Source organism: Solanum stenotomum, chromosome 11 (genome assembly GCF_019186545.1).
Source record: "Solanum stenotomum isolate F172 chromosome 11, ASM1918654v1, whole genome shotgun sequence".
NCBI lineage: Eukaryota > Viridiplantae > Streptophyta > Magnoliopsida > Solanales > Solanaceae > Solanum > Solanum stenotomum.
In genome coordinates, this window is record NC_064292.1 from 7,395,211 (window position 1) to 7,412,861 (window position 17,651).

General features: G+C 32.1%; 2 protein-coding genes across 2 annotated transcripts in view; both read right to left on the reverse strand.

Moving 5' to 3' along the window:
- Positions 1–6,787, reverse strand: part of LOC125844597 (uncharacterized) — a 9,400-nt gene extending 2,613 nt beyond the window's left edge. The window contains exons 1-5 of the mRNA XM_049523912.1: positions 6,404–6,787; positions 2,521–2,692; positions 2,378–2,440; positions 2,171–2,276; positions 436–456 (exon numbers count right to left, since the gene is read on the reverse strand). Coding sequence (XP_049379869.1) covers positions 436–456; positions 2,171–2,276; positions 2,378–2,440; positions 2,521–2,692; positions 6,404–6,483 — 442 coding nt within the window. The 5' untranslated portion in view covers positions 6,484–6,787. The remainder of the gene's footprint in view (positions 1–435; positions 457–2,170; positions 2,277–2,377; positions 2,441–2,520; positions 2,693–6,403) is intronic.
- Positions 6,788–11,081: 4,294 nt separating this feature from the next.
- On the reverse strand, positions 11,082–12,963 carry LOC125845149 (protein NUCLEAR FUSION DEFECTIVE 4-like). Its single transcript, XM_049524586.1, has one exon. It carries the CDS (start codon positions 12,939–12,941, stop codon positions 11,214–11,216), a length of 1,728 nt encoding a protein of 575 aa, XP_049380543.1. The 5' UTR covers positions 12,942–12,963; the 3' UTR covers positions 11,082–11,213.
- Between the last annotated feature and the right edge of the window lie 4,688 nt (positions 12,964–17,651).

The following is a 17,651-nucleotide window of genomic DNA, read 5'->3' on the forward strand; positions in this document are numbered from 1 at the left end:
CTAGTTTTGCTTAGTTTAGAGTTACTTGCGAGTACCTGTGGTTTTCGGTACTCACCCTTGCTTCTACACAATTGTGTAGGTTGACAGCTCTCTCTCAGATTCGGCTTAGTAGTTTCTTTAGCAGATTGAGCTTCGGGACATACTCGAGAGGTAGCTGTTCATTCCAGACGTGCCCTTGAGTTATCTTAACTCTCAGTTTTGTTCTATTCGAGAACTATACTCTGAGACTTGTATATTTTTATTCGAATTCTGTATTTAGAGGTTTGTACATGTGACAACCAAATTCTGGGTAGTGTTGAGTCTTAATTAAAGTCTTCCGCTTATTTATTATCTTTTATTCTCGTATTTCTACTTCTCTATCGTTGTGGTTGGGTTAGGCTGACGTGTCCGGTGGGAAATGGACACGTGCCATCACATCCGAATTTGGGGTGTGACATCCTTCCAGAAATGCTTCTCCTGCAATAGCATCATGGATATGGAACCCCACAGTAATCCCCGATAAAATTGATTAAATAACTCATTTGAATCTTCTAAGAACTTGTTCTTGAGTTATACCTAGTGCTGGAAAATGGGATGATCAAGATCAGATATGGGTGGGTTAAAAACAAGTTAGACAAAAACATATAAAATATCTGTCCCAAGCGTATTTACAGACAAAAAACGGACCGAGTGACAGATAATATGGAACCATATGTTCTATTTATATAATTTACAAGATTAGAATTCACTAACATATTTATATCAAGATCAATGGAATAGTTTGACAAACTATTAAATTTTGCAGCACCCAAGGGTGTAGCCTAGTTAGTCAATGAAGTGGATTGAGAACCATGAGGTCTCAAGTTCAAATCCCAACGGAAACCCAAAAAACACTAGGTGACTTCTTCCGTTCTGTCAAAGTCCTAATGGATAGAATTACCCAGAACCGGTATTGTATTGGTGGGAGGTAGCAAGTACCCCGTGTAATTAGTCAAGAAGCGGAAAAAAAATCTCTCACTCTCTCTTTATATATATACTAGTCTTTGGGTACGTGCTTCGCACGTGTATCCCATATCCATTGTCACATAATTTCGTAAAAAGAAAATTATATTATACAATGAAATCACAGTGCAAGTATGCATTCATAATTTACTAAAAGTCCAACGAAAATTAGATATTAGTACTCTTTTTTCATAAATATCAGAATTATAGTAAATATATATATTTCAGTGGCAGCTTATATAATAAAGACTGCTGTTTCTTTTTGGATTTGATAAAACAAAATTAAGGTAACTTTGTATTAAAAACAGTACTTAGGTAGCACTGAAAAAAACAATTTACACATGGAATAGATACAGAATATACCAGATATGAAACCAATCCTAAATGGTGCCTAAGACATCTAAGATTGATTCAGTGTCACTAGAATACAGTTTAGTGCACCAAAAACAGAAAAGCAAAATGCAACTTTTTATTTTTTAACTTAAAATCATTTAAGTTTGACTAACTTTTTAAAAGCTACTTTTTTATGCCAATCCAAACGGGCTCTTAGATGGATTGAAGTCAAACTAAGAATTATTTAATACTCTAATTGGGTTTTCACCTATTTAAACTGAAACAAAATAAAATGCACTGTGGCAAAATACTTCACAAAGCTACTAGAATTTGAGTTGTATATATTATTCTGTGTAAATTGATTGCAGAAATGAGAAAAAATTCTTAAACCAGGTATGAATCTGCTTTACTTTTACAGTCCGACAAAAGAAAATAATATGTTTTGTTCAAAGGAGAAGAAGCCCCTCCACACCCCTCTCACCAAAACCAAAAACAAAATCGTGCTTTGCACATCCCAGATTAGTTCAGTAGCAGCAGAGCGGAACTTATGGACTGTAAGCCAGTCATGTTGGGAAGTCCGATTTACCCATTTAGATCGGTGGTTTTATTTGTTTTTTACCACAAGTTACATGGCTTGATCCAGTTTTAAGAAATCACTTATCCAACCCATTTCTAGATGGGCAGGTTGGACAGATACTTGGGTATTTTATCCATTTTGCCAGCACTAGTACCTATAGCTCAGATAAATCAACAGAGAGCTAAGTCTGAAGATAGAGCTGTCACTAACAAAGCATAATTGTGACGAATTCAGTAAAAATTGAAAGGAAAAAGAAAGAGGGAGAGGACGAGACAACACCTTCTTCTGTTTTAATTCCTAACAATGAATTAGCTTCATTCTCCATAAAGGACTGCAAAAGGGCACAACTACTAAGCTCGGGAAAAGTAAGTGTGGCCATAGCTTTCTGCAGTCAGACAGGAAAAGATATACGTTATAATTCACTCAAACCCAAGATACCATCAGTGTAAAGTGAACGCTAGGCTTGTCTTAGTTAATAGATAAAACCTGGTCCCCAAAAACTTGAAGACCCCATAATGGCATTTGATCATCAGTGCTTATTTCATTCATCTACAAAATGAAACAAAATTCAATGTTGCCAAACATTAGGATCAAATTGAGAACCATACCCACGAAACAAAAATGCATACCTGTTGTTGGCATTTGTTAACATAGTTATTAAGCTCTGCTTCTCTGGTATCCAAATCATCATCTGACTCATCAAACTTGTGGATCTTTGCACGTTTAGATTCCTTCTTAGGTATGTCACTCTTCACTTGGTAGAAGTCACTGAGAAGATCATCTAAGCCGATAACCTTCTTCCTAGAAAATATTAGTTGAAATAAGAAAACATAAGACAGTACTACAGTGTTAAGACCATTCGATTGGCTGAATATATAACAATGGGAGAAATGAACAAGAGACTAGCCTGTCTCCAGAGCTACATTATCAATCAGGTAAAAATATGCATATTCACTATGTATTCAGTGCTTCAGGGGCACGGGGGGAGGGGGGGGGGGCTGAATCCAGTACGATATTCTTGACTATTAGAAAAGTCTAGAAGCAAGAACCGGCCAACATTTGTTAATAGTGAACTCAGACACCACTCAAATTAACTGAGAAAATGGCTCTAAATGGTAGACATCAGCAACTCTCTCCACCATCTCTACGTATTCAAATGGTAATAGTTCTTTTTTATTTTGTATAAGTAATCCAATTGGTATTTTTCACATAACATAAATTAAAGGTGTACTTCAGTCCTAACAGCTTTTGTCTAAATAATAAAAGAGGTCAAGGATAATTTTACAGATCTCCAAACACTAGCACGGAAATTTTGGCTACACGCATATCATTGGTCTGCTGAAGTAAATGATGTCATAAAAAATTTGAGGTCATCAAAGCATGTGGTCCATATGATATCCCTATAGAGGTAAGGAAGTGTTTTGAAGAGGTTGGAGCAACATGGCTTACCTAACTGTTTAGGAATGGAAAGATGCCACGCAAGTGAAGAAAAACCTCGATTTCTATATATCAGAGCAATAAGATATTAAAAAGTTCAGGAACCTATCTTGCCTTGAACTTATGAGACATATGATGAAACTTTGGCAAGGAGTGATAAAGTAAACAGTAGTACAATAAACCAAAAACCTGTATTCTAATTGCATCTAGCACTGTATACCTACTTAAGTTGCAAATATAAAAGTAAACTTCATTGGCAGTAGGAAAACCTTTAGCTCTCCTCTTTACCTAAACTTACACCACTATTTTCTTTTCCCTTCCCTTTCTCTTTTCTTTATGAGGAGTGTTTAATCTTGTAAACACACAAAAAGAATCTCAATCATATCCTAAGTAAATTTCCACAAGTACATGTCGATCCCATCAAGAGTTCCAGAAGCATCCGTTAATTAATCAAATTTCAACTTCTTTCTTCATTTTTCTTTCCCCACTCCCCCCTTTTTATAGTCTATAGGCAGAAATCAAATAAGAGAGAAAGTTTTCCACATATACTTATCCATGCCTTTAGCTTACTTTTTATGACTCAGATGTTTCTAGTAAATTCATATTTCCTGGAAATGACACATGGGATTTTAAATTAAAAATTCAAGTTAAGGTGGAAGAATGTTAATTGCAGGTTAATATTAAATGCATGACTGAATTAGATATCCTGATTAATTTCAACTGGTTAGAGGGCACCCATCATATCTCCAAAGTAACTTCTTGTCATGAGTAGGCTATGGGGCTAACTTCCTTCCTCAAGTATCATAGGAATCATCCTAATTGTATTTCATTTTCTAGGGTGTAGATATGTAATTATTAATGATTCAATGAAATCAATTCTTCCAGCGTTAATACAGTGTGGTAACTGATTGTTGTAAAAGTTTGTCTCCGGATTAAGCACCAATAACAATGGCAGTTGCTATCATGGAGGTGAACAATTAACCTCACATGTCTGCCATCATAAAAGCACTAACTCACGATAGTGCTTCTATATACTATGCTTAAGCTCTCTTAAGGTCATAAGGTTAATTCTTACACCTTTTCCTCTCACCAAACTGATACAAAACGAACAGCCTGGAGGGTATCTCAATTAGAATTTATAACCTTAAAACTTGGTTCAAGTGAGAATTCTAAAATAAATACTTAAATAAATGATAAAACAGCTCAATTGTCATACACTAAGAACTTTAACACCACCAAAGTAACTACAACATAGACTGACAACCTTAAAAATAGTAGAACCTGCAACAACCTATTAAACTACACTGCTACCTCACAAATTTTACCTAGTGCTTATAACTTGAATTTATATTAAAATGTTAGAAAAGACTCTGTAAGGCAGGGTAGAACTGAGTGTAGGAAGCGGATACAGAAAACTACGTAGTTTTGGTTACCCCATTCAGCAGCAGATTATGAACACACAACAACTCACGTTTGATTCCTATATTCAGGAGCATGAAATCAACCACCCTTGACACTAGATTTTTTTTCTCTTTCCATAATGGAGATAGTCGCACGTAATGACAGATCACGGCCATATGGACTTGAAAGAGCAAGTGTTGAAAAGTTAGGACCCATTTGAGAATCGATCCTAGACACCCACCTACCGTCTCTAAATCTATCTTACTCTTCCTTGATCTTTTAAGTCTAAAAATAGGTTTGATTTGCTTCACATGTGTGAATTTTACCAATTCTTCTTTTACACCTTATTTGGATGGTTGTTACACGTTGAGTTGTATTGTATTGCTAGTTTAAATACAATGTTTATTTTGATTATAACTCAAACTTGATTATATCGCATCATTTAAATCCATCATTAGGTAACAACAAAAAGATCCATTTTTTGTAACGACCGATTTGGTATGATTGCGTCGCTACCTTAATATTATCTTCTTATTTTATCTTTACTTATTATTCAATACTTCTATTTTATCCTTCGCCCACCTTTTTAAAGTAGTTTAACCTCGTACCCTAGTTTCCTTGTAAGTTAACATTCAAATTAGGGATGCACGATATTATGTAACAACGGAGAATGATACAATCTATCCAAACATTGTCTTGATTATTAAAACAATACAATACGATACACAAGGGCGGACCCACGCAGAGAGTATTGGGTGCTCAAGCACCCATTGACTCCGACGAAAATTTAGTATATGTTTATAGAAAATATTGAAAGATTAATATAATCAACTCTTGAGCACCCATCAACCAAAAGGTTTGATGGGTGCTTTGGTTCTCAGACCAAAGTTAAAGCTTGCGATGATGCTCTCGAGTGTGAGGGTTCGAATCCAGGTAAATCCAAGTATTTTTTTAATTGGAAAAAAGGCAAACTGAATTTTTTTTTACATTTTACTCTTCTTTTTATACCTTTTCACTACTATTTGCTTGCTTTTTTTTTCTTTTCGATTTATTTTTTTTCACTTTTCGATTTTTAGCATTTCGTTTACTAACTAAACTATAAAAATATTAGTAAGCTTTTGGAAGTAACCCCTTCTTGGAAAGCAACTTTACGTTAAAAGGAGTACCCATAACCTTTAAATTCTGAATCCGCCACTGACGATACAATATGTTGTAAAACAATAGGTAAAAACCATCCAAACAAAGTGTTATTCATCAAAGCTTATCCTAATCTCCGTCAGGGACAAATTATTAATTTAAAACGCAGTAACTCAAAATGACTAAAAATTCCAAACTCATAACCATCAAATCCCGACTCCAACTCCACTCTATGGTACTTGAATAAACAATAATGCCTCAAGTTCAAATCCCAAAAACATGTTGTTGGTGGAACATTGGTGGGAGGTTGCAGGTATCCCATGGAATTAGTCATAACAATAGTCCAGGTGCGCAAAAGTTGACCACGACATCAAAGCTAATTTTTTTAAAAAAAAGTAAACCTCCCGCAACTCAAACCCTAGATACCTAACACCTAATTTTGCAATCTAATCAAAAGAGCATCTAATTTTGCAATCTAATCAACAGGAAAACCAAAACAAAACAATTGTTAAAAAGGAAGAGAAAAAAAAAACTCACTTTTTGCGTTTAGTAACAATAGGGCTAACGATGCAGGGTTCTTCAAATTCAAAATCCAGAGGTTCATCCATCTCCGTCATCAACTGAATTGCTTCAACAACAACAAAATTAAACACAAATCTAACAAACAAAAATCTAATTATCGCTTAAAAACACAGTAATTCTTCTATAATTATAGAGATTATGAACAGAAAAAAAAAAGGAGAAAAAATTGACTCTTCGGCTTGTTTTATAGCCTCGGGTTTGCCCGGGAAAACGAAAAAAAGTGGTTTCTTTTTCATTTTCATCCTTTCTTTTTTGGATGAATTGCACTTTTGGCTTGCTAATTTTCCATTGTTTGCATTTTTATTTTTTCCTCCTATTTTTGGTAGTACTAATTGAGATTAGTAGGAGTTGAGGATTTTGCTATTTTGGGTAAATAGTATAATAAGACATTTGTAGTTGCATTTTAATTCAAGTATTTTAGCGTTATGAGAATAATTACTTTAAATGTCTTTGATCGTGCATGAACCTCAAATGTATTAGTAGGATGAGAGATTTTAAACTGTCTGTTTATAGAAAGTTTAAAATGTTGGGTCGGAATGAATCATTAATAATCTATTTGGCAGGAGTTTGAAATATTTTTTAAAAAAAACTAAAATATGAATTTTCTAGCCAATTTTCATCGAGAAATTTACCAAAATGACGTTTTTGAAAATTAGAGAAAGTTGAATGATTTATAATTAGAAAAATTAATTTAATGACTTTTCTGCGATAATGTTATAATTCGATGACTTTCTGTGATATCAACTCGATATTTATTCATTGGAAAAAGATCCAAATCGATTGGGTTAATATGTTCATCAAATTAGTGTTCGATTGTGTCTAAAACTCTAGATCAAAACTTCGTTCTTTGGAAGTGAATATTTATTTTAGAGTAAATTTTAGGAATAACAAACATAAAAATCATATTAGCGCTCTATAACTAAAGTTTTGCTATGGAGCATCTGATTTGTATAAATTGCGATGACTTGTATAAATTAGGGGTCTCTATCTATGAAGATTGTATTTATATATGTATATGTTCTTTGTGTTAGGCTAGAGTAACGAGCGAGATTAGGAGAGAGAGGCAGAGAGTGGAGAGAGGTAATTGTATATGTATATCAGTTAGATAATTGTATATATATGCAACTACTATGTATATGTATCAATGATTGTGTTTGTATATTTGCATAAAATTTGAATTTGAATACAGTTGAATCAAGTTAAAATATTTGTATTTGTATATCAAATCTCTCTTGCTTTATATAAACACAATTGTACATTGTATTTATATTATTTGTGTTTGTATAAAGCGAGAGAAAGAGAAAAAGACAAAAGAAAACTGGCAGGGGAAGATTTATACTAGTATAATTATAAGTGTACAGGGCGGAGAGATATGTATTTGTATTTGTATGTACAGTATCTCTCGCTTTATACAAACACAAATACCAATTTATACATTTGTGTTTGTATAAAAGGGAGAGAGGCGAGGGAGAGAATGAAGAGTGGCAAGCGAGACTCAAGGGAGAGGGGCGAGAATGGCAATGTGTTTGCTACAACTTAAATTGTATAACTTACATAAATATCATAGTGTAAAGAGTAAATTACATCATATCCCTACTATTTTTCTAATTACAATAATCCCTTAAAATTTGTACCTTCCGGATACATAAGTCACCATCCGGATAAATTAATTCACTATCCGGATACATTAATTCTAATAGAAGAAAAGTCATTTTGTTGCGCTAAAAGGGGAATAAAATCTGAAAATCTAATTAAATCCCATAAATTACACTTACGTTTCTTCTTACTCTCAATCATACAGAGGCAAATCTAGAACAAAGAAATTCAAAATTTCAAATCGCTCCCCACTGTTCAGTGGAGAAACCTTTCGGATTTGATTTTAAAACTTTTGTAGAATTTTTGGGTTAGTGAGGTGAGTTATGAAGGATACGAAAGTGATGGAATTGTTGTTGGACAAACGATTTCCTTTTGAATCTTTAAGTTCATCGAAGATCCTTTCAATTTTGATTCAAGTTGTTTGGATTTGCTATGTATACCCTCTGTTTTTTAATTTTTGAATTTGTATTGATATATAAATCGGGATACATTACTGATTACAAATTGATACATTAGTAGTTTGATGTATATGTAATGTGTTTTTAGATCCCAAAATTCTTCTTTCCATTCTTCCAAAAAAAAATTCAAATTTTGAATCAAACTTGTCAACAAATTATACTGATACAACATGAACATGTCGATCTTGTCGAGACATTCCAGAATCTGAGAAAGTGAGGTGAGGTATGAACGATACAAAAGTTATGAAATTGCTGTTGGTCAAAATATTGGTTTGTGAATCTCAATTCAGTCAGTGCAACTGAACTAGAGATCGATGAGTTGAGGAAAAATTAAGAGATCTGATACATCGCTGAGGTGAAAAAATAAGAGTTTGTGCCATTAATTCATTGGCTTCTTATCTGACAAAGGAATTATCTATGTATTATCTCCTTATCCATCTCCGACCATTCAACCACCTCCTCCACCATTTCATCTGCCCCTCCACCTTTGGTATATAGTTTTTTAATGTATCATGGTTATAATTTTGTTTTGTCATTTTGATGTGAATATGTAAGTCATGATACATTAGTGGTAAACGACGCGCGTGCAGTATAATTTTGTATCTATGGATTATGATGTGGTCATTATTTTGTATCTGGATGTGATTTGTATAAAAATGTATCATCATAATATATTGTATATGATACATGTAATAAATGGATTAACAGTTGAGATGTATCATAAATGTTTTGAATATCGAGTGTGTGTATCACAAATTTAAATAAATGTATCAGGCTATTATTATGTATATTATACATATAAATAGTGTAACAATTGAGATATGTAAATTACTTGGTTTGATCAAGAAAAAATATGAATGATACATTAATATATATTATGGCACCTAAATATAATTGAATAAAGAGGCCGAAATGGAAGTCTTCCAATTCTAGGCACCTTTACATCCACATACATAAACACACATATATAACCTCAGAAAAAGGATGAGAAAAAGAAAAGAAAAGAAAATAATATTTTATTTTTGAACTTGTTGAAGGTATTGATAGATAGGAGAAAAAGAGGAAATTGTTGTTGGTGTGACTAAAAATAGGAAGAGATTTGTGGAGTGAAATAAGGAAGGGATAAATGTTGGTTTTGGGAGTTAGAATTTATGTATCTAGTGTTTGGGGGTTTGGGAGTAAAATAAGGAATTTTGAAAAAAAAATAGAACTGATAGGGAATAATGGAAATTATGGAGAAAAAAAAGGTATGTGTATAAGTAATTTATCCATTAAAATTAAATAAAACTGTAGCTATAGTATTTATTTTGAATTAATAGTTTGCTATAATACATCATTTTCTTTTATTTTACCTACCACTAAGTCATATTAAAATACATGTCATGTCAGGGACCATCAAAGCTTGCGCTAGGATAGATAAGATCTCTTCATCCTTACTTAAAAATTTCGACTTTGAGCACTGAAATGAAAAGATTTTTTTTGATAGGATTCTAAAAAACACTTTCCTGCCTTTGATGAACCTTACGTGACGCATATTCGAATTAGTCCATCCTACCAGACATTAAATGGAAAACAAAAGGAAAAAGAAAAAGGGAGACATGCCAAGAATATGATCTACTACTAGTCCAAAATACTCTCTTTTAGCCTGATTATTTTAACTTGTGTGCCACCAGAAAAACAGACAAAACTAGCATGTCTTTCAATTTCTAGCCAACTCTCTAATTCTTAATTCCAAGTTGCACAAAATCTCACAATTTTTAGTGTTTTTTTTTTTAATCTTCATTTTTCCGCTCAACTAAAACAACAATATACTCAATGTAATCTCACAAATGAAGTCTTGAGAGGGTAAGATGTGCGCAGACTTCAGTGAGGTCACCTCAACTCTATCTTTGTTAGGGATGGCAATGGGGCAAGGTGGATGCGGGGAGGGGTGAGTTTAAGGCTATGTGGGGCGGGGCGGGTTGAAGTGGGTTTTTTGAAAACTAACGTGGGGCGGGGGCGGGGGCGGGTGGCGGGGTATAAGTAATTTTATGTGAGTTCAAACTTAATTTTAACTTTTTACATATTATAAGAGTCATAAAGCATTATTTATTAAGATAATTTCTTTAAACTACTAAAATATTCAAGGTAGTAAATGAAAATGGTTCAATAAAAAATAATACAATTTTTTACATGTTTCCCAATTGACCTCTAAAAAATAATTTTTCAAGTCACTATCCTATTAAAATTAATACAACTTAATGAAAAAATGAATTTATTTTTAGTATCAAACTTAACTAGAAAAAGAATATATTAAAAATATTATGCAGTGCGGGTTCATGCGGGGGGTTGAAAATGGAATAAATTGTTTGCGGGTAGGGCGGGTTTTAAATGAAATAAATTGTTATGCGGGGAGGATTAAAATTTTTGCAGGTTAAGCTCAACCCACACCACTCCATTCATGCCATCCCTAATCTTTGTGGAGTAGAAATGTTGTTTCTGATAGTCCCTCAACACAACGACATATAACCAAAACAGGCAGTAGTTTTCTAGTTCAACAATTTACTATGTTGCTATGAATGCATACACAAACAAATATCAAATGACAATTATCTTTTCATAGGATTAATACATGATTAATGGATACATAAATGATCAAGAAAGAAAAAAACTAATTAAATAGGCCAAAATTTGGCCTTAAATTGTGTAATGTTCTTAGTGTATATATCTGCCTATTTATTGTTTGTTGAAGCCATTTCTGCCTCAGTTGCCTCAGCTTGCTCTCTGAACTTCTTGTATATATCACCTTTATAAAAATTTCTAGTTCTTGCAACCAAAATCAACGAGGCTAGCGCCCCAAAACACGCGACACTAGCCAAGATAACAAAAGCCTGTCGATAACATTGGTTCCCAATACATGTCAATTCTTTGACAGATGATCTAGTTAAGCCTTTTTTCGCGAGATCCTTCAATGCCTCTCTATCGTAGAGCGGTCCAGTTACCTTCACATTCAATATGTATGAACCAAGAGGGCTAGCCAATTGACCACAATTGAACAATGTGGAATAGTACTTCAATCCGAAAAGTTCAGAAATGATTGAGAAGAGTAAAGGCAATTGTGCACCAAATGAGAACCCGATGATCACTGATGCAACGTATACTGATCCGTTGAATGGAAACGCGATGAGAAGTAGTCCAATGCAGGATAACAACAGGACTAATGTCATCATAAGTGTCCTTGGGAATTTGTACTTAACGAGCAACGCTTCAGATACAAATCCTGAGAAAATTCTCCCAAAAAAGTTCCATATACTAAGAAGTGACACAAAGGATTTGATTGTTGTTGTTGGATATCCTAAAGACTCTCCGATCTGTCCTAAGTTATCGACAGCAGTCAAGCTCGTCCCAAGTCCACAGAACGTAGCAACGAATAAAATCAACATATCAGTACTCAAAAGTGCTTGCAATATACTATAATCTTCACCTCTTTCTGGTTTATTCAAGAAAATGTCATTGAATGACAAACACTTCAAATTGTTATTAGTATCTTTATTCTCCACTACTACTACTACTACTGGTACTGGAGGATGCTCGGTGGTACTTACTCGTGGAGGCTCGATAATATTCTTTCTACGAAAAACACCTAACTCTTCTCTAAAGAAAACCAAAAGAGGTAAAAACAACAAAGCACAAGCTATAGTAGCAGTACCAACATAAGCAGCATGAGTAAACCTAACTGTCCTCTCAACCAATGTCATAACCATAAGAAACAACGCGAGCACAATTGCTATAGCTAAACAATAGTAGAAAACTCTCAACTGATTCGGCTGCTTAACGACTCTCATCTCACGAATGGTATACACAAAAATGACAGATATTGCAGCTGGTAACCAAGCTATAAGCAAAATAAGTGATGTAGCATCATTTCCATATACAGCTAAGTATAATTGTGTCATTATAGCACCACTTAATCCAGTAAAACCCTTTAACAAACCAATCAGATTTCCTCTGCTCTCTGGGAAGTTTCTAACAGATGTAACAAGAGCACCAGTATTCGCAAAATTCTGTGAATTAGCACCAAGACATATGTACATACACATAAGCCAAACATTTGGTTTTTGAATTTTGCCAACAACAGAGAACCATATCATGAAATAGCCAGTGAAATTCATGGATGCACCAACTAGTAAAACAAACCATGTTGGAGTAACTTCAGCAAGTAAACCAGAGAAAACACCAACATTAGCACCAAGATCTTTAAAGAAACCTAAGAGATTAAGTGTTGTTTGGTCATATCCAAGTGAAGATTTTATTTCTTTAGAGTAAGTACCAAATAGATAAGTAGCACCAGCTCCAGCCATGATTAGAAATGAAGCAAAAAGAGAGAACCACCTACCTTGTATAACATGATTGGTGAATTGCAAAATTTCATGGTCTTTGCCCATTGGCATCTCTCCCATATCTCTCTTCCTCTATGTGAAGTAAAATAAGAGAAAGGTATGCTCTATTCTCTACTAAACACTTATCTTGTTTTTTTGTGTGATGGTTTTGTAAATAAGGTTAGTTTTTGTCGAACTCAGTAGCTTTGATACAGACTCTGTATTTCTGTTAAGAAACCAAGTGTCCTTGGAATTAACTCGAATTTGTAAACTTATAATCTTGGATCTGACTAGCTCATGTTGGTTTGGTTAGTGAGTTGGGTGGATCTACGATATAGTTTTGTTGGACTCAGTGGCTTTGATACACACTCTGTATTTGTGTTAAGAAATTAATTATCCTGAAAATCAGAACCTAAAGCTTAAAATCTTGGATCCGACTCTGCGTATAAAATGTGTGCTAGCTTGTGTTGGTTAGTGAATAGAGACGGATCTATGATATAGTTCTGTGAAACTCAATAGCTTTAATATAGATAATGTATTCGTGATAAGAAACCAACTATTCCGGAAATAAGAATTTATAAACATAACATATTGAATTCGACTTTGTGTATAATGAACTAGCAATTTTAACACAAACTCTATATTTATCCTAATTCTATGTAATTCAGAACTTATAAACTCGAAATTTTGGATCTAACACTAGGTGGATAAAATACAATTAGCTCATGTTGGTAAGTGAGTGGGGCAGATAGTTGATGGAAAAAATCAAACTAATCAATGACAACTTGAGAGGTCAAAGAAAGATGATTGAGAAATGTGAAAGAAAATATAGTAATATAAACAAAGACTAAGACAAAACAATGACTTAAATACTCAATGAGCCAAAAATCTAGGAGACTTTTTTGGCTATATTGGAGAAATGAGTATTAAAAAAAAATTGAACTTATCCTTTAGAGGAAAAAAGAAAATGATTTCTACTTTTCTAGTTAGTAGATGGTGAAAATGACATGATATAACTTTTTCTTCTTTGGTTGTTTCCTATAAATCAGATTAAATCAAGCTCATACAAAATGTAATGACACAAGTAACTAACTAAATTGGAGATTTAAATGTTACTTCGGTTGATAATGTTGTTCAGACTCTTAAAAAATGTCATTATGTGAGTGTTGCGTCTTTCAAAAGTAGTACATTTTTTAAAGATTCGACATACTGTTCAGACTCTTTAAAAATGTCACAGTGTGTGTTTCGCATCCTCCAAAAGTAGTGCATTTTTGAAAAATTTGACACACACACATATATATAACTGCATTTTTGAAGAATCTGAATAACATAGGCTTTGACATGAACTTCTTGGGTTATTGATTGTGTTTTCCTTTTCTTTTTTTTTTAAAGTGGAATAATAGGAAAAGAAGTTAATTTTTTGTTCTTTAAATTCTGTTTATTTGTGGTAAAACATTAAAGTTCCATAACTAATATTGGATTTGCTAATACAAGTAATTTTTTCCTAGTTCAAATCCATTAATATATGAATAAAAAAATTGTCACTGTTGATTGACTAATGACATACTAAGCAATTTCCTAATTATTATATACTCAAGTAACAACAATTATCTACACATCCAAAATATATATATATATATTTTGCTATATATAAAAAGAGGATATGATTGTATGATTTGTTAATGCACTTTGAACTAAAATGAAAGGTGAAGGTAGAATGCCATCATGCCACTACATAAAAAGGAATTTGATATAACAATAACAAATTGTGACGGAGATAGAAGTTTTACTAAAAAAAATATATATATTAGAAAAAGTTGAGAAGATTCAATATATTATATGTATAATTAAAAAAACTAACTATAAATCTATATATTATGTGCGAGTTAAAACCTCCCTCGTGAATTCGAGATCTCAAAGAGTCATGATTCATTATATTTGATGATATTGCTGGTACTCTTTTAAAATATTAGGAAAAAAATTATATTTACTCTTTTATGATGGAAAAAAGAATTAATTTTATCCTCTGTTATATTTTTCATTTAAAAATATCTCATTATATTATATTGATTCAAATATATCACACTTTTATTATGACGATCAAAAGTGGATACTCTATCTCATGTGATGCTGATAGTTTAATAAGATGATCAGATAAACATCGTGTGATATGCAACGTCACCTGTCCAAATCTATTTTATCTTTCACCAACTCTAATGAAAGAAAGGTATATTCGAGCCACTTTTAATAATATTGAGTATTTTTTTTCTTTTAACAAAAAGTACAATATAGAATAGAAGTAATTTTTTTATACCATAGAGAAACAAATATAACCTTTTTCCAAAACACCATTAAGTATGTAGTTTTTGAAAATTTAACATCGATATATATCATTTTTAAAGGTCAACGAAATGATGGTATAAGTCCTAACATCTTTATATATCAATGTATATCTTGTTTCTAGGAGCAGATCTAAGAGTAAAGAGATCGTCAGGATATTCATTTGAATTAAATTAACAAAATATTATATTTGTTATATAAGATGATTTATATATAGAGAGCTAGAGTTTGAATCTCTAAACATAAAATTAAAAATTAACTCTAGAGTTTGAATCTCTAAACATAAAATTAAAAATTAACTCACTTATTTATTATATTTTTAAAAAAAATTTAATAAAAATTCTGATTCTGTCACTCGAATATAATTAGCATTTAGAAATAGTCAAAAGTTGCATGTGAAAGAGGTCACATGATACATAAAAATCTCAAATGTGAATTGGAAAGTCAATAATGACCAAGGAGACTTGTTGACAAAATATCAAAAACCCACTTACCAAAAACATTCATGTGATATACAATAATGCAAGGACAAAGACAGAAAAAAGTAAAATCCACTAGAGAATATTTAATCCCTTTTCTCATGTCTATTTATTTGCACTAAATAAATAGCAGGTATATCTCGTGAACATCTTATGCTAACGTAACAAAATATTTGTTCTTCACATGTGAGGCTTAGTAGACTTGTATACTTATGATATACAATTATGTTAACTAGAGATGATTATTTGGTCATTGATAAAAAATTAAGATATTTATATAATCGTTATGAACAATTTATTATTTATACAGAAATACTCATCGTTTTTTGAAACTTGTTTATCTGAATGAGCAAGAAAAGTGAGTCGATCTCTCTTTATTTCGGGATAAAAAATGTAGGGTTTAAAATATTGCTGAAGTTTCGTACCCAATTAATCATTTCAAAGAGTGGCTAAAAACTTAAAGCAGACCCAAAAACTGGCCATCCCACTTAATTTTCACACATTTCTGGTTGATTTTGGGCTTAAGGGCCATAGAAATTCTTCAGAATTACCTTTGGGCTTTTCATTACAAATAAGAAAATAAGTAGATTATGGGTGTTTTGGTATAAAAGAAGAAAATAAGAGAGTTACTTATTTTTGTGTTCAATTTATAAGTAATTTTTTTTTTGTCCTAAGAATATTTAGATGTTATATAAGAAACACTATGAGGTGGAAAGTGGGAGTTTGATGATGAGGTATTGAAGGTGAAAGGTCACTTAAGGAACTTGTTCACACGGTTTTTATTAGATTTTTATTTTTTTTTAAGAAATTTGTTTACCTACAGAAAATATTTAAATTAACCAACATGAAAAAATATTCTCTTTTGTACCAAAACACACATGAGATTACTAGACGCATTTTGGGTGAAAAAAAATGTAAATTTGCATTTAGATGAAAATTCATGCATTTAATTGCACGATTTTTCCTTCAAATGAGTTGACCTTAATTTTTATCTTAGAACTTGAATTCATGTATAGCGTACATATGTTTCTCAATAGTGCGTGACATACTAGTAGGATATTATGATGCGAAATATAAACTTATGTCCGTTGTCTCGAAGAACAAAGATTAAAGATGCAAATGACCCAAATTCATGAGGTACTTTAGGCCCAAACATGAAAAATGACTTTCAACATTTTCTTTAAATAATAGTGAGGTCCAAGAAACAAATAGTGATGATCCACTTAAATAGTTGGGATTGTTATACTACTCACTAATATTCTTTTAAATTTTAATATATAATCAGTGTCTATATATTATACACTTATTTAACTGGTATACATATTGTCCACTATCCCATAACATTGTGGTGCAATTAGTTATTTTAAATTTCTAGAAATTTGATTCTTGTAGAAACTCTAAAGAAACACAAAATTGCTTTAAAAGGCTTTCAAGTGTTTTTTTTTTCAATTCATGAAATGTTTGGAAAAGATATATCATAGACATATAATTTATCGAAGTTAATCTAACGCTAAAAATGTATTATAAATGTCGAAATATGGAACTTGGATAAATAATTTTTTTCTTTATAGAAGTATCACATCAAGATATATTTATGCATGTAATTTCTACTCCAGATGATGTGATGTGAATTTTTTGTTTTCAAATGTGAAGCTCCCAAATTATATTATTTTAACAAAATAAGAATGTGAAAATTAAGAAGGAAATCACAAAGGAAATGATGATCATGTTGCTACATATGAAAAAATATCATGTTTTCTAAATTGATTTATTGTGTGAGTATATATAAGTGGTTGAATGATCGATAAATTAATTCGGATGAACGAGACACAAATAACAAATTTGGTAATCGAACAATGAAAATGAAGATAAAAATAGAAAAATATAATGTATCCGATTACTGCACGCAGACAATAAGGAAATTTAAATATAACACCCAAGAGCTTAAATTTGTGTATAACAAGTTCATCAA

Excerpts from the sequence above, each read along its gene's own strand:
- LOC125845149 (XM_049524586.1), bottom strand. The coding sequence starts at position 12,941 with ATGGGAGAGATGCCAATGGGCAAAGACCATGAAATTTTGCAATTCACC.